The sequence below is a fragment of the Polyodon spathula genome, chromosome 4, assembly GCF_017654505.1.
Source record: "Polyodon spathula isolate WHYD16114869_AA chromosome 4, ASM1765450v1, whole genome shotgun sequence".
Lineage (NCBI taxonomy): Eukaryota > Metazoa > Chordata > Actinopteri > Acipenseriformes > Polyodontidae > Polyodon > Polyodon spathula.
Genome location: NC_054537.1, coordinates 49,416,572 through 49,439,071, shown reverse-complemented (window position 1 = coordinate 49,439,071; position 22,500 = coordinate 49,416,572). Strand labels below are relative to the sequence as shown.

Sequence of the window (22,500 nt, the reverse complement as noted above, 5' to 3'; positions counted from 1 at the left end):
GATACTTCTAGCATTTAGATAAATACATTTAATGGTTGTCTTACCTGAGTTGTTGTTCTTGTTTTGATGCGGTCTCCCTTCTGTTTTTTTGTTGATTTCTCCCCCCTTCCTTTCTAGTTTAAATGCTTCCGAACCTGCTCGAGGATCTTTTCTCCGAGTAGACTAGTTCCCTTGTTATTTAAATGCAGTCCATCCCGTCTATACAGATAGTCCTCGTTGTAGAATGTGGTCCAATGATCAAGATAGGTGAAGCCTTCATGGCAAAACATGGCAAGCTGAGATAACTTCCAAGTAAATCTTCAGGAGATGTGCTGTACCAGTGTGGAGAACCACTTTCTCCTGGGCCAGTATAGGGCCACTAGAAGCACCCTGGCTCGTTCCTCCCTGATTTTTTCCAGGTACATTGGAAGCAATGCTACAGGTGGAAAGGCATAAAGGAGTCTTCTGCCACTCGTGTGCAAGGGTGTTGACTCCCAACGGACCCCTGTCCCCCAGACAGGGGACAATGAGCAGATTACAGAGAGGCAAAGAGGTCGATCCACAAAACAGATAGCTGCTTTTTTTAAACAACTTGACTCACACTGCACACAGGCAACGCCACAACAGAGAGAGACAGTCCATGTTTTCTCGTTATCCAATGATCCAAACAAACATACAAAAATGTTTTATAAAAGTGTCATCGCTGGGTTTCTGGGTAGTGTAGTTTTCAAAGCAATCCATTATTTTTATATGAGAATAACAGTGGTAATAGACTGTATACTACGGTATGGTGCATGCAGCCTGGTACAGTGCGTGCTGTATTACCGTGCACAGTGCGGTACAGTGTACGGAGGCACCGTACAGTACGGTGCATGGTGCACTGCAGTGTATGGTGTGGTACGGTGCACAGTTGGTACTGGCAGGGCCTAAGCAAACTGTGTGTGACCAAGGCAGCAACACAGGGATGCAATGCAACAACCTAAGAGTGCCTGCTTACAGCTCTCTCCCACTGACAAGCCCTCACAAAGCAGTGCCAAAGCTGAATGCTATTGTGGCATGGACAGCAGAGCAAAGCTCTCTAATTGTTGGGCTACAGCCTGCAAGTTAGTCTGCTCAGCCAGAGACCTAATACAGTGCCCGTCCAGGAGTGCTGGCTTGCAAGCCCAGACTGCTGCGACTGCTTAAGCAGTAAGCTGGCACAGCACCTGGACTAAAAAAAAAAGGAGAAACCACTATATATATATATATATATATATATATATATATATATATATATATATATATATATATATATATATATATCTATATATATATATATATATATATATATAATAAGTGTTAAGACTAATCACAATATGCTTGTAAAAAACAAGACTAATAAAACTCCAACCGCCGTAATGGTAGAAAAGAGAGAATAAATAATATTAATAATACTGTGTCACCGATCTGCATTGTAGGAGCAGGCAAGCCCGCTGCTGCCTCTGGCCAGAGGGCGGCGAAAACTTTACTCACAGTAAAGAAAAAAAAAAATACATTATTTAAACAATGTTTTGCTTCAGCGGTTTACCCCAAGGGGGAAAAACAAGCAGAAATAAAATAAGACAGGCTTATTTGACTGCTTCTGGTCGAAGACAGCGAATATTCACTCTCTCAAATGCTGAGTCACTCTCTGTGTGTAACTGAAAGCCAAGTGTGCTGACGTCGCAGGCCTAAGACGAAGCTTTGGTACAGGTGTTCAGCTGAATAGGACGTAATAGATTAACCCATTGTGTAATGGAATAAATTTAACTTTAACGTGGTGCTTTGCTTAACAATATTGATGGCGAAAAACAAGTGTTTTACTATTACACCATCAGCCACCTCAAAAACTGAAATATTTCTATACTTACTGCGCACAGATTTTCTAGCCAATCCTTAAATAATTAAATGTTCAGTTGCTCTGGAAGTAAATACTGACTCACGACACCTCTTAAAAGTATTAAGCTGCATTATTTTGAGATGTGTTTCAATGTTTTAAAAGTACATCTCATTTATAATACCAAAAGTTTACATTTTAAAAATACATTAATAATAGTGTCTCAAAATAATGTGCAAATGCGTATCTCAAAATAATGCAAAACAGATGGCTAATGGTGCATAATGTAGCATGCAAATAGTGTTTGGTACCTAAATGCCATTCTTTGGAATAAAAGGGTTAATTAATACTTTAGTTGGTGGTGTTGTCCTACAGGACTGACCATGACTGGTATGTATCGGGTTTGTTGTATATTAATCTAAAAGAAACTTTGTCAAACTGCATTTATATTTTTAGCGGTATCAGCAATAAAAAGTATGCCTCTGCGAGTGTGTGTGAATTTTTTATTATTAATAGCATGTCAAAATATCGATATTGGTGTACATACACACAGACATACATACAAACAACACAGTAGCATCGGTAAGAATCCAAGCGTACAACTTTTAACTTCCAAAATATATTATTTTATTAAGAAAATAGAGTGAACAGCAACACTCAACAGCTCATGGCAGTCAGGGTGCCCGAGCAGAATACCCTGCTGTGCTCTGCGTCTGCCAATGGGGCGTCGGCAGGACACGCCCCCGACTCACAACAACAGCAGTGAAAATGGCAAGCAGGTGACAAGCACGGGAAAGAGAACAGCGGATCAAGCACAGGAAATCCCACCTCCAGCAGAGGAAATCCCGCCACCAGCTTCCACGACAATATACAATCTCACACAGATACAGTAGTTTCTGCAATATGTTTTTGTTATTTTTGTTTTGTGTAGTTTTGTGTTGTTTAAATTTTTATTTTCTATTATTTAATAAAGCACTGAGCGCCACTGCACCTCAGTTTCACCCACCATTCATTGTTTTGAGTCTGTGTTTCTGATCTGAGATCACCCCTGCAAAGCCACCCTTCCACACAGTATAACAGCTGTTTTATAAATTGGTTTCCGAGTGTCTCTTTGAATCATGCAATTCACAGTGACCTAGAGTCACATTTAATTGAATATTATTGGGGGACATACAGTGCCTATAGAAAGTCTACACCCCCTTGAACTTTTTTACATTTTGTTGTGTCAGTGCTTCAGAGTTTCATGGATTTAAACTAGGATTTTTTCCACTTATCTACATACCATACTCCACACTGTTAAGGGGAAAAAAGTTTTTATTGAGAAAAAATTATACATTAAAAATACAAAACTGAAAGATCATAATTGGATAAGTCTCCACCCCCCTGAGTTAATACTTGGTGGAAGCACCTTTGGCAGCAATTACAGCTGTGAGTCTGCTGGGATAGGTCTCTACCAACTTTGGCAATATTTGACCATTCTTCTTTACAAAACTGATCAAGCTCTGTCAAGTTCCTTGGGGAGCGCTGATGGACAGCAATCTTCAAATCATGCCACAAATTTTCAATTGGATTTAGTTCGGCGCTCTGACTGGGCCACTCAAGGACATTTACCTTTTTGTTCCTTAGCCACTCCAGTATAGCTTTGGCTGAGTGCTTTGGGTCGTTGTCATGCTGAAAAGTGAACTTCTGTCCCAGCTTTCTTGCAGAGGGCAGCAGGTTTTCCTCAAGGGCTTCTCTGTACTTTGCTCCATTCATTTTCCCTTCTATCCTGACAAGTGCCCCAGTCCCTGCCGATGAGAAACATGATGCTGCCATAACATAATGCTGCCACCACCATGCTTCACAGTAGGGATGGTGTTCTTTGGGTGATGCTCTGTTTTGGGTTTGCGCCAAATATAACGCTTTGCATTTAGGCCATAAAGTTCCATTTTAGTTTCGTCAGACCACAAAACTTTTGCCACATGGCTACAGAATCTCCCGAGTATTTTTTTGCAAACTTCAAACGGGATTCAAGGTGGGCTTTCTTGAGTAATGGCTTCCTTCTTGCCAACCTACCTCGCAGTCCAGAATTGTGGAGTGCTTGGGATATTATTGTCACATGCACACTTTGACCAGTCTTGGCCATAAAAGCCTGTAGCTCTTGCAAAGTTGCCACTGGCCTCTTGGTAGCCTCTCTGATCAGTCTCCTTCTTGCTCGGTCATCCAGTTTGGAGGGGCAGCCTCATCTAGGCAGGGTCTTGGTGATGCCATACACCTTCCACTTCTTAATAATCATCTTGACCGTGTTCCAAGGGATAATCAAGGGCTTTGATATTTTTTTATACCCATACCCTGATCTGTGCCTTTCAACAACTTTGTCACAGAGTTCTTTTGCAAGCGCCTTGGTGCTCATGGTTGAGTCTTTGCTTTGAAATGCACTACCCAGCAGAGGGAACCTACAGGAACTGCTGAATTTATCCTGAAATCATGTGAATCACTACAATTTAACACAGGTGGAGGCCACTTAGCTTGGTGTGTGATTTTGAAGGCGACTGGTTACACCTGAGCTAACTTAGGATTGCTATTACAAGGGGGGTGGACACTTACCCAACCAAGCTATTTCAGTTTTTATTTTTAATTAATTTTCTAGAAATTTCTAGAATATTTTTTTCACTTGGAAGTTGTGGAGTATTAATTCCAGGCTATAAGGTAACAAAAGGTGAAATATTTTAAAGGTGGTATAGACTTTCTATAGGCACTGTATGTTGCGTCTGGCATATCCGAATGTATGGTATAACAGTGTATTAGCGAGAGACAACAATTTATTTTCTGCCAACTCTCTGTGAAGGGACTAGAAGTCTATGCCACTGCTTACTACTAGTATAACATTCGTTATCTACATTCATATTTATAATCTTCTGGCTCCTCCCCACTGTTCTACCTCGCCAAAATATCTGTTCATCTCCCCATTTAAAACCCAAACCACACCTTTATTCTCTTGCTTTTTCATTTGTGTATCAATATGCAATACAACCGGCGTTTATATTAGATCACTAGCTTCACATGCTTCTGCAGCCATTGAGAAGCTGCTAACACACAACCTTGTAGCAACATCGTACCTCAATTTAAACATTCCAGCAACTTTAAGAGGTTGTGTGTCAGTGGTAACTATGTAACAATTTTGTTTTATAACAAAATCACATGGTATTGTAGGTACACCCTCAAGTATAAAGCCAAAGTATTATTACAGTCTTTTTATATGCAGTGGTTAACAAGGATACGGTATGGAAAATCTTGGAAAATGAGCAAGCAGAAGTATGAATTTGTATTTAAAAATGGAATTAGATCTACCATTGTTAATAATAATAACAACAACAACAACAACAACAACAACAACAACAGTTAAATCCACTAGAAGACAGCCCTGTAGATATCAGAACACAGGCGTGTAGGCTACGTTACAGCACAATAATAACAATAACAATACAAACTTTTTAAATGTTTTTAAAAATGAATAATAAAAGCAAATAGGTATCATTATCAAAATAATGTATTGTTTAATCTCAAACTCGTACATTTTAATACAACAAAACATGTTAATATATACCAAGTGGCCTACTTTCAGCAGGCTTAAAATGATCAAAACTTTTAATAATGTAATAACTGCATTAAACAAATATGCATTAAATGTAGGCCTACCTTAAATTACGTTTTATATAATTATTATTTATTAATCCCAAGAGTCACTTTCATTGCTTTCACTTATTAGCAGTTAATTAGGCTCAAGCTCCTCCTTATCTTTAACGGCAACGACAGAGACCATGCGTTTATTTACAATATTTGCCAGCAGACCCAGCAATTATCTGAAGTTTCACAGTATATCATAATAAATGTCGATGTGGATATAATATGAGTGATATACAGAACATTTTATCAAAGTTTTATAGTATTATACTTTTTTTGGTGACCAAATAAGCAGGCTACACTTGCAGTTCTTCAACACAATATTAAACCTAGTTAAAGAATTAAGAATCCCTCCTGCTAAAAGAAAACTACATGTCAAACTCAAATTGCCAAAATGGTACTACCAAAACAGCAAGGCAAAACGGTGAAACTTATTTGTATTTTTGCATTTAAACCAAGCCACTGAAATACTAAAATATGGTTATTGAGTTATATAAACATCTACAATTTTTAAGGAACAGGGAGTCCATATTTGACACAAAGTCCTATCCATGTCTAAAACACAATAAATATTTTATAGGTGTTAAATACTTACCAGATTTTTCAGTAGCGTTGATAACTCCTTGGTAAGGGAGGAAAATTTTACAAAAGCTGTGCCAAGATCTGGGTTGTCACGGCTTATAAAATTACTACCAAATTTATCAAGAGCTTGTGCATAGTTCTCTTCATTTTGAATGTGATCTGTAAAACAAAACATTTAAAGCAAAATTAAACAATTAAGATAACTGAACCCTTGCTCCACAGAAAATGGCTTCAAAACTCACCAAGAATGTGGTTTTAATAGAAGATACTGTATCATCTTAAGAAGCTCACGTCTACTTTCAACAAATTTTGTCAAAAACTGCAAATACAGTATGCAAAGTTAAAAAAAAGTCTTGTAGACCCTTTTTTTTTTTTTTTTTTTTTAACTAGGTCTTCCAAAATGTTTATCTTTAAAATTAAGCACCGTCTTGAAGGACAATCTGAATATTGTTTTGGATAAATTCCAGGTATAATTCCTGATCTTAACATTCACAAAGTTGGTCAGCCCAGTCCCTGCATGCTTGACAGAAGGATATTCCATTATTTATTCTGTAAATGTTAAATTTCCCATCAGATCTGAGCAATGGCAGGTTGAAATTTAAAAAAAAATGTGTGAATTACATATTTACTGTGCGATTATATATATATATATTCTTGCAAGAGGGCTTCCAGAACCTTATTGTTGAGTTGCTAACTTATATATATATTCATATATATATATATATATATTTCTTATACATATAGATATCTATATTAAACAAACAAAGAGGAGCTACTAGGGTCACACAATTCAGTACACTCTCAAGGCTAGTGAATATCAAAACCTGTAGAACCTGCAGCATTATGGGAGGGTAGGAAGGGTCATATCTTGGCATGAAGTTTTTATTTAAAGTTATGGCTAAAAAATATCTACTATTCAAAATATTTTAATTGTTTTAAAGGACTGTGTCGACTTATTTCACTTCGACACACTAAACATTGAAAAACAGTTGTATGCTAGCAGGTCATCTGTTTATAATTAAATTTCCTAACACACTGTGAAACAGTTCAATAATTTTCCATTTCATAATTTTATCATATGACAAAAAAACTGTGAAGAATGTGAAGATACAGTTCTCATTAGTTTTTCAACCTCATGTGGATTTAATGTATTGTTTTATGATATTGATTCCCCTGGCACAACAACATTATTAGGTCATCTATCTTCCTTTTTTTCCTAACATGTGTTACTGTGTTAAAGTCAGCAGGTGATACAATGACTAACTTTAGAATATATTTACTGCACTGAAGACTGATTTTATTAACTGTTCTGCAAGATGTGTGTGAACCTCTAAAATATATGAAAAAGACCAGCGTGGCAGAAATCCAGTCACCATTTGCGAACTAAATGAAACTGTTGCCGATTAAAATAATCAATAAAGTCAGCGCGCTGGCGACTGAAGAACTGAGTGAGTCGCTATGTGAATTTCAGTAAAGAAGCTGCATTTCCCAGGTACGCATTGTGCTGAAAACCAAGGATATAAGCCTACTTAGACAAGCAAGCAGGAACACAGAGGGCTGTGATTGGCTAAGGATTCTGTATGTTATGGGGAGTGATCTTAGTCAAGTGGTTTAAATGAGTTGTGTTTTTGAGTGGTATAGTATAACAGAGAGAAAGAGAGATGCTCCCACTTGAAAGCATCCAAAATTGCCCCTTTTTATTGCACTTCTTGAGTTATATGCCGATTAGACCATTTTTATTTATTTTGTAAACCCACACTAGGTTATATACTCGTTATCCGATATTTCTATATACTGCATTATCTCAGTGTTTGAACAGTACCAGTTCGGAAATCCGGGATATTTTGGGCCCAATAATGCATATAATTGAAACGCATAAAAATGTATAATTCAGCAATTAAAGGGTTGGAAATGTTAGTAATTTGCCACAGATAGTTACCGTGATGTATTAATTGCCTTTTACCGTAAATCACAGTCATTTCAATAAGACTGGATCAGAAAATTACAGAGTCCTACTGTGTTATTTACATGTCCAAACAATTGTGTTAGTAACTGTTTGCATTCAAGAAACCACTGGAAATAACAGTGCATTTTTGTAGAGCACCTTTATTTTATGGTAGTCTTGCAATCACATTATTGTATGCACATTTGTATTATAAATATATTTGATGGCATATTCACTGTGCTGGCAGATTGTCACTGTCTACACAGGAACATTTAAAATGTCTGGCCAAAGTGCACAATATATAATCCCCCATCTATTTAGACCATTTCATTTATTACAAAATACATCAGATTTTTTTGTGTCAGATTTCAATGCAATCAGCACTCCAGATAAGGTGTTGGGTCATTAAGTAATTTACTGGTTTATACTCAATTGCTCGACTGTCGCGTTGCCATGCAGTTTATAGTCTTTTCTTCTTATTTCCATCCCTTTAGCTTGAATCTTGGAAAAACTAATTTGTCAATACAGGGTTAGTGCGCAACGGTTTTGTTTCATATATTAAGCAAATGTACTGTTTTTTCAGATCACAGAATAAATGTTTACTGTGCATAGATACAGACGGACAGACTGGAAAAATAATTCCGAACTTAGTAGGGTTATTTGACAAAATATTGGAAGTATGTCAAGGCTCACATGGGACGCGGGTGCTTGCATCCTTTACGTATACATCGTCTGTTGGGACTTTCAGGTTTTCAGTTTGCAGACTGCGTCCCTGTTTTTAAATTTATTTTTTTTTCTTCTTTTTTTTAATTATTCACATAATAGTCACGGTGTGTGAACTGCAAACTTCACAATGTTGGCAGACTCTTAACTCGCCATTGTAGTTCCCACTGTGGAGAACTGGAAAACATGGATTCGGGAAAATCTTGGATTGTACTAAAGGACTGAACACTATACTGAGATCCACCCCTTTCACGTGACCTCCTGTGTATGGTTGCATGTTTTACTGAAATTGAAATCCATTTCAGGCTTTTGTGGATTCTATTGCAATGCCTTTTTGTTCTTCATTCTTTTAGACAAAACATTTTCTGTTTGCATCTTTTAGTGTTTGTTTCTTACTGTTAATGTTAAAATACTGTCAAAATTTTAATAAATTAATAAAAAAAAATGTGTACCATAACATTAAGACTTTGTACTGGGGACGGCCTGAGAAGTGGGATTGTCCCAGTTTCAGCCTTATTTTTTTTATCCCGAACAGAAACAGTAAAAGTACAAAACTGCAGCAGTGAGCTCATCAAGTAATTTATTTTTGAAAAATAAAATAAACAATCTTATGGATTACTAATTTAATAATTCTGATTATGTGTTTAATAATTTTAATAATTCATATTCTATATTACTTCCTGGGTCATGACTTTTTTTTTTTTTTTCCAGTAACATAGCCATTATAACGGAAATATACGAAGTGCGTATATTTCATGGGAACCGCACAGCCCAAAGTGGTTTATACCGCTTATAAAAATGTCAAAGTGAATTGTCATTTAGGGAAAGAAAAATAATTAAAGCACTTTTTAAATAAATGAATAAATAAATAAATAAATACTTTTATTTTGTGTACATCCACAGCATTATACAGTGGCTCTCAAAATTATTCACCCCCCCCCCCTTGGATTTTTCCACATTTTATTGCGTTACAACATGGAATCAAAATTGATTTAATTAGGAGTTTTTGCCACTAATCAACACAAAAAAGTCCATAATGTCAAAGTGAAAAATAAAGTCTACAAATTACCTAAATTAATTACAAATATAAAACAGAAAATAATTGATTCCATAAGTATTCACCCCTTTGCTATGACACACCTAAATGAGCTCTGGTGCAACCAACTGTCTTTAGAAGTCACATAATTAGTTGAATGGAGTCCACCTGTGTGCAATTAAGGTGTTTCACAGTTGGTTAATACATTTCCTAACAAAAACTACATCATGAAGACGAAGGAACATTCAAAGCAAATCCAGAATAAGGTTCTTCAAAAGCAGCAATCAGGGGTAGGATATAATAACATTTCCAAGGCAATGAATATCCCCCAGAGCAAAGTCCATTATTAAGAAATGGAGAGAACATGACACAACTGTGAATCTGTCTAGAACAGGCTGTCTTCAAAAACTGAGTATCCGGGCAAGAAGGGCACTAGTCAGGGAGGCCACCAAGAGGCCTATGGCAACTCTAAAGCAGTTACAGTCTTCCACGGCTGAGCTGGGAGACACTGCGTACGCCAACAATAGCCTGGGTGCTTCACTAAAAAGGCCTTTATGAGAGTGGCAAAAAGCAAGCCACTGTTGACAAAAACTCACATCAAATCTCGGCTAGAGTTTACCAGAAGGCATGTGGGGGACTCTGAGACCAAGTGGAAGAAGATTCTATGGTCTGATGAGACCAAGAGAGAGCTTTTTGGCCTCAAAGCTAAGAGCTGTTTGGTGCAAGCCTAAAACCGTGCATCATCCTGAGAACACCATCCCTACCGTGAAGCATGGTGGTGGCAGCATCTTGCTATGGGAATGCTTCTCTGCGTCAGGGCCTGGAAAGCTTGTGAAGATGGATGCAGCAAAATGGATTCAGCAAAGTACAGAGAAATCCTGGAGGAAAACCTGCTGAAGTCTGTGAGAGACCTGGGACTTGGGAGAAGATTCATCTTCCAGCAGGATAATGACCCCAAACATACAGCCAAAGCCAAACTGGAGGAGCTTAAAAACAAAAAGGTCAATGTCCTGGATTGGTCCAGTCAAAGCCCGGGCTGCAATTCAAATGAGAATATGTGGAAAGAGTTGAAACTTGCTGTTCACCAAAAGGTCCCCATCCAACTTGACGGAGCATGAGCAATTTTGCAAATCTCGTAGCGACTTATCCAAATAGACTCATGGCTGTAATTTCTGCCAAAGGTGCCTCTACCAAATATTGACTCAAGGGGGTAAAAACTTATGCAATCAATTGTGTTCTGTTTTGTATTTGTAATTAATTTATAACAATTTGTATATTTTATTTTTCACCTTGACATTATGGACTGTTTTGTGTTGATCAGTGGCAAAAACTCCTAATTAAATCAATTTTATTTCCATGTTGTAACACAATAAAATGTGGACAAGTCCAAGAGGGGTGAATACTTTCGAGAGCCACTGTATTATGTCACTGCAATCACTCAGGTCAAACAATGTCTTGTAATAGCATAAGGTCCCTCCAGTCATAGTACAACATGTTTTTATGCATCTATCTCTAAACAGAGTACTAAAAAAGTGTTTTTTAAAAAATGAAAAGTTTGTATGGTTTCTGAAGTACTTTATAATGCTCCTCAGAGTGTTCTGAAAAAAGAATGCTGCGGTAAAAAATATATATAATTTTTAGTGAATTTTTATAGGAAGAGAGTCAACTACAGCCAAAAAACAGGTTCCTCCATGTCTTCCGAGATTCTAGTACTATAAATAAACTTATGGTAAAGAATGTTGTAACTAAATTTTATAACAATCGGATAAGCTGTTCTATTGTGACGGGGTACTCGCCGCCCCAGTGCACACTATGTTTTGTGTTATTTTATATTAGTTGTATTATTTAAACATACTGTTTTGTGTATTTAAAACACGCTATTTTGTCATTATTTGACAGATAAAATCGCGAGCAAGTCATTATTGGCTGAATGGGGTATAGTGTTCAGAGGTGGAACGAGAAAGTGTGACAGTAAGAACTAGAAACAAATATAAGCAACTGCTTATACTTATTTTATTTAGTAGCTTTATTCTGTGTTTTGTCTGTCTATTTTGGCCAACGTGCCTTTTTACTTTACAACAGTGTTTCCTTTTGTTTGTTCAAACCTCTTATTTTGTTTACTTATAATAAATACGCAAGCAGCGCATTCATACCCCAGTCTGCTGTTGATTTAATTAATTTCCTAGTCTGACGTCAAAGCCATCCGTCACAGATAGTAAAAGCGCAGTATGTATGCAAAGGAACATTCCCAACAGCGGCCTGTGCATTAGGCGTGTCTACTTCTCCTGCTTAGCTTTTCACTTATTAGCATAAAGTTGTCAAATGAAATGGGATTACACTTTTTTCCCCAAAAAATTAATAAATAAATACATACTTTCAGTGCAGTGGTACCTGCTTTGGAAATTTAAAACAAATATGCACAGTAAATTATTCATTTTATGCAGGGAATTACAGGCTGCACTATAGCATAATTAAACACTTATTTAGGATAATATGAAAAGTAAATAAAATCTGAAACCTACAGGCACTGTTTTTTCTTCACATTCTTCACTTAACATCCATGAAGATTTACTTTACTTAACTGGCACATAAGGACCTTTTTATTTTATTGTGTTACATGTTCCCATGTGCTTCTACAACTGTTTATGCAAGATGTGTGTATTTATTTATTTATTTTACATTTTCACCACTTTTTTAAACTTTTAAGTAGTTCTGAGACGCCCATGCAGGTACATGGGAAGGGAATGCAATTTAAAAGTTTAGAAATGTAAAAAAAATAAATAAATATGGGAACATGTTGCACAACTAAATAAAAAAAGGTACTAAAATAAAAATATCCATTCAAGACAGTCTTTTTATTAATTCAACATGACGATTCTACATGCAAAACGGTGACCAACACTGCAACCCGCGCAGGGGTGGGGGAGCAATTTTAGTAATACATTGGAGGATGTTCAAATATGGTCCTAAATCTGCAGGTCTAGGCTGTTTAACACTACTTGGCTTCGTCTTGTGCGGGACAACAACCAAGACATGCAGATATTAGACCATAGTTGAAAACCCCACGTGCTAATGCTTTCCTAACTTTGGAGCAACTGATAAAACCAATTCACGTGAAAGAACAGTGATGATAGCAGCAGCATGTGTGAGCAATATTATCCATTACAGATCATTAGATTGAGCATTGTACAATATTTACCTTGACCTGAATTGAATATTGCTTTAACTGACTTTTTCACCTTCTGTAGTGCAGTTCTGTCTTGATCCAATGCCTGGAAAGAAAAAAGAAAAAACATCTAATATAATCTTACACTGCATTTTTAGATTCACAGCTTCATAAACTGAAGCTTTGACATGGCTAAAAGGTACTTTGGGGTATATAATAAAGATTACATTAATCCCTAATTTCAACCTTAATTCCCTTCAAATATTTTATCTGTATTTTCAAAACCCACTTGAGAATGTGTTTTTATTTATTTTTTTAACAAGAGTCATTCCATGAAAATACAAAATTAGTTAAATTCAATACCAGAATAATGGTAAGCCGTTTTGTCTTGATGGTGAATCCTAATAGACAAACAAAAAGTGTGATCTCTTATCCATTGTAACTACTATTAAATGGCGTGGCCCAACACATACCCTATGGTCCAAAGCAAATGGGTCGACAACTACTTACCAAAACAGAAAATCATGAAAATAATAAAATAAATATTCAATGGAAAACAAGAACAATGACATTCAGTAACAAAGGGACAGTAACCAGTTAGTCAGTCAGCTGAAGAACAGGGCAACAAATGAAATGAGTAAGATGTGAACAGCCTCATTTCAGTTGGTGCATGAAATCTCTCAGTGCACACCAACAACATTCAAATTCCCATTTAAACAAACAAAAACAAAAGAACAAATAAAACTACAATTATATAAAATATATATATATATAATATATATATTATATAATATATATATATATATATATACTATATTCACCATAATCTGACACTGTTCCAAAGTGTTTAGAACAAACATGTTTGTACAATTCAAATATACACTATGTCGTAGCAACATGAGGTTGTTTTGTTCAGTAATTATTAATGGTAAGAGCCCACTTTATGGTGCAGAAAATGCAAGGTCTCTTACTACTTTCACAATTCATTCTGCAGGCTTGTAAAGTAGAAAGAAAAATGTGCCAGATATTTAGATTATCAATGGTTCTATTTCACTATTTTTTATTCATTTATTTATTTTTTCATCTTTACAGCACAATTTCAGATACTTGCGACACCTCAGCTTTCAGGAATTAATAATAAAAAAAAAAAAAAAAAAAAAAACTTGTTTAAAAAATATGTAATTATTTGTATCTGTGCAAGATATCTTTTGATAATCCAGCAGACATTTTAGTAGAGGTGGGCACCAACTTTGATATTTTGATAAGATATCGATATCGTTCAATATCAATAATAATGTTTATATCACGATATCGTGGGATAAAAAAAAAAATCACTTATGCTCACAGAGACATAAGAAACAATACTGATAAAAATACAAACACACTACAATCAAGTTTATTTTATGTTACACAACAAACACTATACATACCAATCATCAGTCTCGGCGTGTTTGGCATTTTTCTTTTCTAAGAACCTGATTACCAAACGTATTTCCAAAAAATGTAATTGCTACAAATCAAGAAAAAACAACAAATCCACAACCTGTGCACCCTACCCGCTCTCATCTACTCCCGCTTCTTCACATGTTTCCTCTCACCGGCAAATCCCTTACTGGAAAGTATATCCCATTTCCAAAAAGTACACGCATCAACTAATTAATAAACAGGGATACACACCTAAAATACAACAAAACACAGAAAAACATAATAAACAGGAAAATCAGCTTAACTAATTTGCTATATGGATATATATTTTTTTTCTTCCATTCAGAACGTGCTCACAAGGTACCAAATGCTATTTGCATGCTGCAATAAGCATTATTATGGTTATTCTGAGATATGTGCATATGTCAGTGTGGTTCATTGTATTTTTTTCATGCGGTTACTTACACTTTTTTTTAATGTACTTTTAAAATGTGAACTTTCGGTATTATAAATGAGATGTACCTTTAAAAGATCTGAACTACATCTCAGAATAATGCAAAATTCAGCATGACACCGTACTCAATACCTTTAAATGTGTCGTGCATTTATATATGCAGAGAAGATTCATTTACTTCCGAATTGGCTAGCCTGCGCAGTGAAGTATATACATATTTCGGTTTTGAGACGGCTGATGATAGAATTTATTCCAGTCGTAAGCAGCTACAAGCTGACATGAACTACACCAAAAAACAGTGGACACTCTGGGAAGAACCAATCAAATAAATGAATCTGATCTTAAATTGTAAACTAAAGCAGAGAACTGTAATAGGTTGAGCAGATATAGTGGAGTCTTTCCAGTCAGGGTTCTATAAACTAACCTAAGCCAATGATCCAATCGCCTAGTGTGCAATGAAAGCCATTCAACCATAATATAAAGACGGCAGTGATGAGTTATATAAGCACCAGTTGTAAATCTTATAGCATCAAGCTTGCCCAATGCAGCTTTCGAGGCCATTTTGTAGACAACATCACTATAATCCAGTATTGGAAGAACAGACCTCTGGACTAGAGTATACCTAGCAGAACATGTAAAACATGACTTACTGCGAAATAGAAAACCAATATGAGTTTTAAAAGACAAAAGCACTGTCCAGCTAAATAGCTAAATATTTATAAACTGCTACTTGCTCTTTTTCAATCTTACTAGAAGTACAAATTTTGCAAACACAATTAAGAGAACCTGTTGTATTTTTTCTATTAAAATGCATAAGTTTAGTTTTATTAATGTTCAGCAAAAGACACAAGTCATAGAAGACCATTTTGAATTTTATCAAAGCTAAGTTGTAAATCAGACATTACTAATGGCAGTGTATGACCAAAATAGTGTTATCTGCATAAAGACAAATATGAATTATTAACATACATTTTTTAAAAAGGGTGATATTGATAACATATTGTTTAGTTTGGTAGATCACGTCTAACCTAAATTAATACAGTAAAACTAATTTGATAAATTATTTATTGGAATGTTGGATTCCATTCTGAATGGGAAGTTGAATTAATTATCACGCATTTAATATGAAACATAATCAATTACAACGAGAAACAAGTACTGAAAATACTAATGCAAAGTAGACACTTTGTGTGATCAGCCATAATTAATATAAGTATATTAACCATGTATGTTAGTAATGTTGTGCTTGTTGTAATCATTTGACTAAGAAATCAATGAACTGTAGACTATTCATGCACATCTCTAACCATCGCCTTTCCTTTCTGTAATATTAGATTAGTTGTGCACCCTTTTTATTCTTAAATATTGTTTTATAATTGAGACGTTGTGTGACTTGATTACTGTCAAGGGAATCCGAGTTCTACTTGATAATGAACTTAAATAAGGTATGTTTCATTTCTCACATTTTGACGTCCCTGAGTGGGCGACTAAAGACTAATTTATATTTAAATACATTATATACCTAATTGACTACAAACGTGATATTGCAATTTTTTTCTGTTTAAAATTGTGAAATACATTGAAATACCAATTTTTAGACTGTGAAATAAGGGTTAATGTATCACCTCCCAATGCATCAAAAAATCATTACCATAAAAAACGTTCTGTAAGTCAATTTTCTAGGCATTCTTTGCGGGCCTTTAAAAGGGGGGAGTGACTATACACATATGTGCTGGTGTAAACTACTGTACCAGTGCCACTATGGGATTACTACAGCCATGGTTATGGCTCACACAAACTTAACTGTTAACAACCCAATTTATTTCTTTCAGGATCTTCGGCATTCACGTCATGTTGCTTGGTAGAAAAACAAAACCACTGTTCTAATGAAAAGTTTTAAATTGTTACTCTCAATACCCTTATTCATTTTGACTGTTAAATGCAAGCTTCAGACTCTTGACTGACCTCCTCTCGACCCAGATGCATACATGGAGAAATATTCTTCAGAATATGAAAACGTCACAGCTGTACTGCTTCACTGTTAACACTATATCTGCCAGTCTCAATAAATGTCCTTATTCCCACCAAATGTCAGCTAACAGTGCTAAGAAAGTGAATTGATAGAAAATATGATAGAAGCACACAGCGATTTTAAGCTGCTTAAATTCTGCAAAGCAAAGTTACATGTGTGGAATAATTTCCTAATAAAATAAATCTAAAAAGGATGGCTGTATAGCATCAAACATTGCAGTATGTTGTTTATGCAAGGCTGAAGCCAAATATGCTGGCGGTACCACCAACCTTACAGACAGTGATGTAGTAAAAGTACCGGAACGCCAATATAGATTTTTTAAAATAAATTATACGGATTCACATTTTATTTGTACATTGAACTTGAGGTAACATTTAATAGGTAATGCATGCGTCTCGCATGCGACTTTTAGGCTACTCCCTCTTGATCAGTGCTGCCAAATTTGGCTTGTACTTACTGGCCGGGGGCTCATCTCCTACCGACGCCTCCCGAGTGTATGGAGCCGCTGCTGTCTACCCTTTTTATATTACAGGAGGGTCCGGAGCTGCCTCTGCCTGGGTGTCCGGAACCACCGCTGCTAGAGGGTCGAGAGCCGTCATCTCCCGAGAGTCCAGTCCAGCCGTTGCTTCCCAAGGGTAAGCACCTAATGTGTCCTGTATCGTCCAGGGCTACTGAGTTTGCTTAGCCTGGGGTCGCCGCCTCTGCCTCGCCTGGGGATGTTTGCACACCCCTGCCGGGGGATATCATCGGCTTAGTACTGGCCGGGGTTGCCAGTGTGCTGTAGCCCGACTTGCCACTGGGAGGCCAAGAGAAGCCTTTGTTCCCACCCCGGAACTATAAAAAGGACTTTTGGAGTTTTAAGGGGGGAGGTGGCCATGTGTGCTTCGCACAAAGGAGGGCGTGATGTGATAAGATGCCTACCCCTTTTATTAATGTGGTGGTGTTGTTGTTAATTTTATATATATATATATATATATATATATATATATATATATATATATATATATATATATATATATATATATATATATATAAATTGTATTTTTGTGTGGGCGGACTAAAGGCGTTCAACGTTGCTTGTTGTTCCAGACCAGTGAAAAAGTCTGTCTCATTGGCAGGGACGGGGTTAAATCCCCATCCCAATAAAGCCTGTGGGAATGAGGCTGGCGCCTTAATAACATAATTGTTTAAAAAGGTAATTAAGGCACCAGCCACAATATAAAAGACCCACTCCGGGTTTAGAGTGAGAGGAGAGTTTGAGGAGAAACTATAGAGAAATAGGAGAGCGAATGCTACCGTATTACAGCAAAGGTACTCATTTTTGATAATAATTGTTATTGTTTATTTTTACTTTGGCCAGTGTGCCCTTTATTTTAGTTGCAAATACGACAACCAAAAAGTTTTGACACCTATACATATCTAGGTCAGGCACAAAAATGCTGCCTCTCCCTTTAAAAGCACGTGTCAATATTTATGAATGCAACATGACGTTGGGCTGTATAAATAAAGAACACGACATGAACTGAAACGCTTTCATAAACCCTCACCTGTTAACAATAATTGGTGACAAAAGATTAATTAGGTAACATGCTGGTTAACTCAGAGAACATCTAACAAAGACACTTTTATACTTAGGCCAGTGTTCTAACACTGTGTTATACACATTTCAGACTTTTAACTGACTTGGGCTTCAGACTGAAATCCCCTTGCTTTGGGTGACCATTTCACTGAAATTGACAACTTGATTTATGTTTTCATTTAAAAATTAAATTTCTGAATGCAATTCACTTATGATTATCGGCTTATGTAAGTACACATATCATATAATGAAATATTAAGTGTTTTAAGACAAGTTTATACAGTTAAAAGCATAGATAATCATGAAAAACCTGGTTTCAAGAAGGTGTACTCAAATTTTTGACTGGTACTGTACATGGCAATGTGCTTGCCGTGGTGTATTTAATATTGTATAGCAGAATGAACTCACTGCAATTTAAACTTGTTTTTACTGAAAAATAAACTAACAATCATAAAAGCTGTCTGTGTTACATGCTGTATAAGATCAGGACTTCACTGACACTGAGCATGGGAACTGTAGCATGCTATTTCCATATTACCACTGGACATAATCAAAGGTGTGGGCACCAATTCCATACACAACACTTGCAAAATGATTACAATATAAACATGCTGAGTTAAATTACAGTCATCAGCTGCATAGATTAACCATTCAGCAGAATGAGGCAACAAACAATTAGTACAGACACAACAAACCTGGCTGTAATGAGGTAGGCTTAGGTCTCGGTTTTACAACAGCCGTTTAAACTGCACATAGTTACTGGTAGACCTGATGGTCCCTGCTAGAAACACTGGTACTTGAGATGAAAAGGTTGAAAGCCACTGCCCTGGAGTTCTATATTCAACAGCAGATTATGGGAGCAGTGAAAATGCAATTTAAAACAGATTTTCACTGCTACCCTTATCATTGTTAAAGGTGTTGTTACTAAGGTTTTAAAATAAATCCTTTGCCAGGTGCCTTTTAATCTGTATGCAGTTGATTTAAGGTCATAATATTATACAACACAGTTCAAAATTTTTCTTAATCTAATTTAACTTTAACTGTTAATGTCGCAAACTCATCATTTGAAGTGAATTTTAAACATCAAAGCAATAGAAATACATCATATTTAAATTTGACTGTTAAAATATGTATTCATCATTACATAAATCAAATGCCTATTGTCAGCTGCAGACAAATCCCATATAATCATAGCAATTGATGCACCATTCCATTAAAATAACAGCAGTGAATGGGTTTAGAAATTTCACTACCACAGTAAATGAATGGGGATGGGAGGCTGCAGGGAGATGATATATACCTGTTGACAGGGCCGGTGAAAAGTTAAACTTTATGTTTTGAAATAAGGGATGTGAAGGTTCACAATAACAAGTCACTGACTAAAACTGGTCTTCTCAAGATTGTATACGTGGCAGTGAACAGAACAGAGGCTGAAGTACATGGATGACTATAATAATATCTATTAGCTGTAGCCTACAAACTCAGAAGAAGCTTTTCGGGAGACTCACAATGACATCTTTCACTCCTGTTCCTGAAAGAGTAGCCTCCAGTTCAGGTAGTTTGATCAGCTATTTCTTGTAACTGTATTTTAAGCTAGATGACCATTATGCTGTGCCTAGAGGTATAATTGAGATAACTATGTACTTCTGTATTACTAATAACCTACGTCTTAGTTGGTGCTTATCTTGGCGAGAGCCGAGTTCAAATCAGCATGAAGTTCAACATCTACTCTCATGTAATGGAATTCGTATTGGTAATATTTGAATAATGTAAGTATAATACATATGTTTGTTTGAATGTACTCACTGTTGTCAAGTATCATTAATAACATTCATAAAGATAAATAGTAATTTAAATATAATTGCTTCCACAACCATTACACTGGTGTTCAGAGAATTTAAACCTGGTGTTCTGAAAAAACAATTTTCAAAACAACCAATCAGATCAAAATAACATTGACATTCGTCCATGTAATTGGCTTAATTTTCTCTCAAATCACTCAAATGTGCAAGCCAGACAAATCTATAGAAATCTAACCACCACAGAAAATTGTATAGGAGGTGAAATAACTGTTTTGAATCCCCTTTTCTTTTAAAATACTGATCCTATTGAAAAACTGTTTAACCCTTTCAGGACCAAGCATTCTTCAGTGGGATGCTCCCCTAGGACCTTTTTTCAACACAATATTTTGTTTATTTTTTATTTTAGTAAAGTATTTTTTTTATTATGTATTCTGCTTAGATAAAAAAATAAAAATAAAAAAAAAGTGTTATTCTATAATTGTCAGGAAATTCAGAAGATTTTTGGCAGTGACACAATAAAATAAAATAATAAATACTAATACTTCTGATTGGTTTATATTTGGGGAAACCCCCGATACAGCTCATATATGGATAGTATTCATCCATGATTTTAATTATATATATACAATATGATTCAGAAGGACTCACTATAACAGTCAGGGAGCAGACTACTTGTTCGTATAAAACAAATTAATGATTTCAAAAGTACAGTTTAATAACATACACATTCAAACAACTCACTAGGAAATTAAGTTTCTACCACTTTATTTATCAGTAGTCTAATATTAAATTTAATATATAGTGGTTTGTAGAAGTATTCACGCCCCTGCAAAGTTTTCACATCTTGTGGCACCTGAGCGTACTCCACGACACTTCCAAATTAGACTTTACATGTAGAATCTACACAAACTACTCTACATTGATAAATGCAAAAATAAAATGTTAAAAATGCATATAGAATATAAATAAGTACGCTTTACAGAGAAAAACAGAATAATCTCAGTTGCAAAAGTATTCAACCCCTTTGCTACCCCTTTGCTACTACAGCCCTAAATCAAATGATGGGTGCAAAGGATTTGTCACAAAATTTGTGAAATGGATTCAAACTGTGTGTACTCAAAATGGTTTAACGTAATTAATTTCACTCAGGTATATACAGAGTTTCAAGCTGCAACCCACATAGTGATTCAACAAAGCAACCATGAAGACCAAGGAGCTTTCGAAAAAGATAAAGTAGTCGAGAGACACAGAGCAGGAAAAGGGTACAAGAAAAAAAAAAAAGGTGCTGATTATCCCTCTCAGCAAAGTGATGTCCATCTTAACCCTTTGCAGTCCACTTATTCAGCGCTCGTCAGGCGCGTCCGGTCCAATTTATTTTCACACGTGCTGTTTATTTTACACACACTGTTTACATTTTTTTTTTTTTTTTTCCCCACAGAGTAAAACAAGTTTAAAAGGCATTGAATCGCAAAAGGACACTCAGTATTGTATCTCCAACCAAGCCCCACCCCTTGTTCGCTGTATTTTTCACATACCTCTTTATACACGTGCATACTGATAAATCCTCTCCTGATCACTCATTTTATTACCAAACTCCTCAATAATGCAATCCAAGCACAAAGCCAATGCAACACTGGAGTGGCTGAACAAGAAGAGAATTAATGTTCTTGAGTGGACCAGTCAAAGTCCTGACTTGAAAATTGCAGCCCACTGACGATCCCCAAACAACTTATCAGAACTGGAGCAATTTTCCCATGAAGAAAGGGCAAAAATTTCACCATCCTACTGTGCAAAGCTAGTAGAGACTTATCCAAAAACTCATAGCAGTAAATGCTGCAAACGGTGCTTCTACCAAGAACTGACTTAAGTGGCTGAATACTTAAGAAACCAGTAAATTTCATTTTCTACATTTTCTTTGCAGCTTTTGCTGACATTTAAACGCCTCCTCATATAAAAGTGTTCAGTTTAACCACTACAGCTTTGAATATAAAATGTTGTGGATACATTATTTGTAATTCAACGAAATATGCCATTATTGGTATATATACAGTACTGTGCAAAAGTTTTAGGCAGGTGTGAAAAAATGCTGTAAAGTAAGAATGCTTTCAAAAATAGACATGCTAATAGTTTATATTTATCAATTAACTAAATGCAAAGTGAGTGAACAGAAGAAAAATCTAAATCAAATCCATATTTGGTGTGACCACCCTTTGCCTTCAAAACAGCATCAATTCTTCTAGGTACACTTGCACAGGCAGG

At 35.9% G+C, this 22,500-nt stretch overlaps 1 protein-coding gene across 4 annotated transcripts in view; it reads right to left on the bottom strand.

Annotated features, from left to right (window-relative positions):
* The window catches only part of LOC121314606 (arf-GAP with SH3 domain, ANK repeat and PH domain-containing protein 1-like), a 217,966-nt gene that overhangs the window by 111,758 nt on the left and 83,708 nt on the right, over nucleotides 1-22,500 (bottom strand). For all 4 annotated transcript variants that reach the window (XM_041248042.1, XM_041248044.1, XM_041248041.1 and 1 more), the window contains exons 4-5: nucleotides 12,983-13,055; nucleotides 6,093-6,238 (exon numbers count right to left, since the gene is read on the bottom strand). In XM_041248042.1, coding sequence (XP_041103976.1) covers nucleotides 6,093-6,238; nucleotides 12,983-13,055 — 219 coding nt within the window. The remainder of the gene's footprint in view (nucleotides 1-6,092; nucleotides 6,239-12,982; nucleotides 13,056-22,500) is intronic.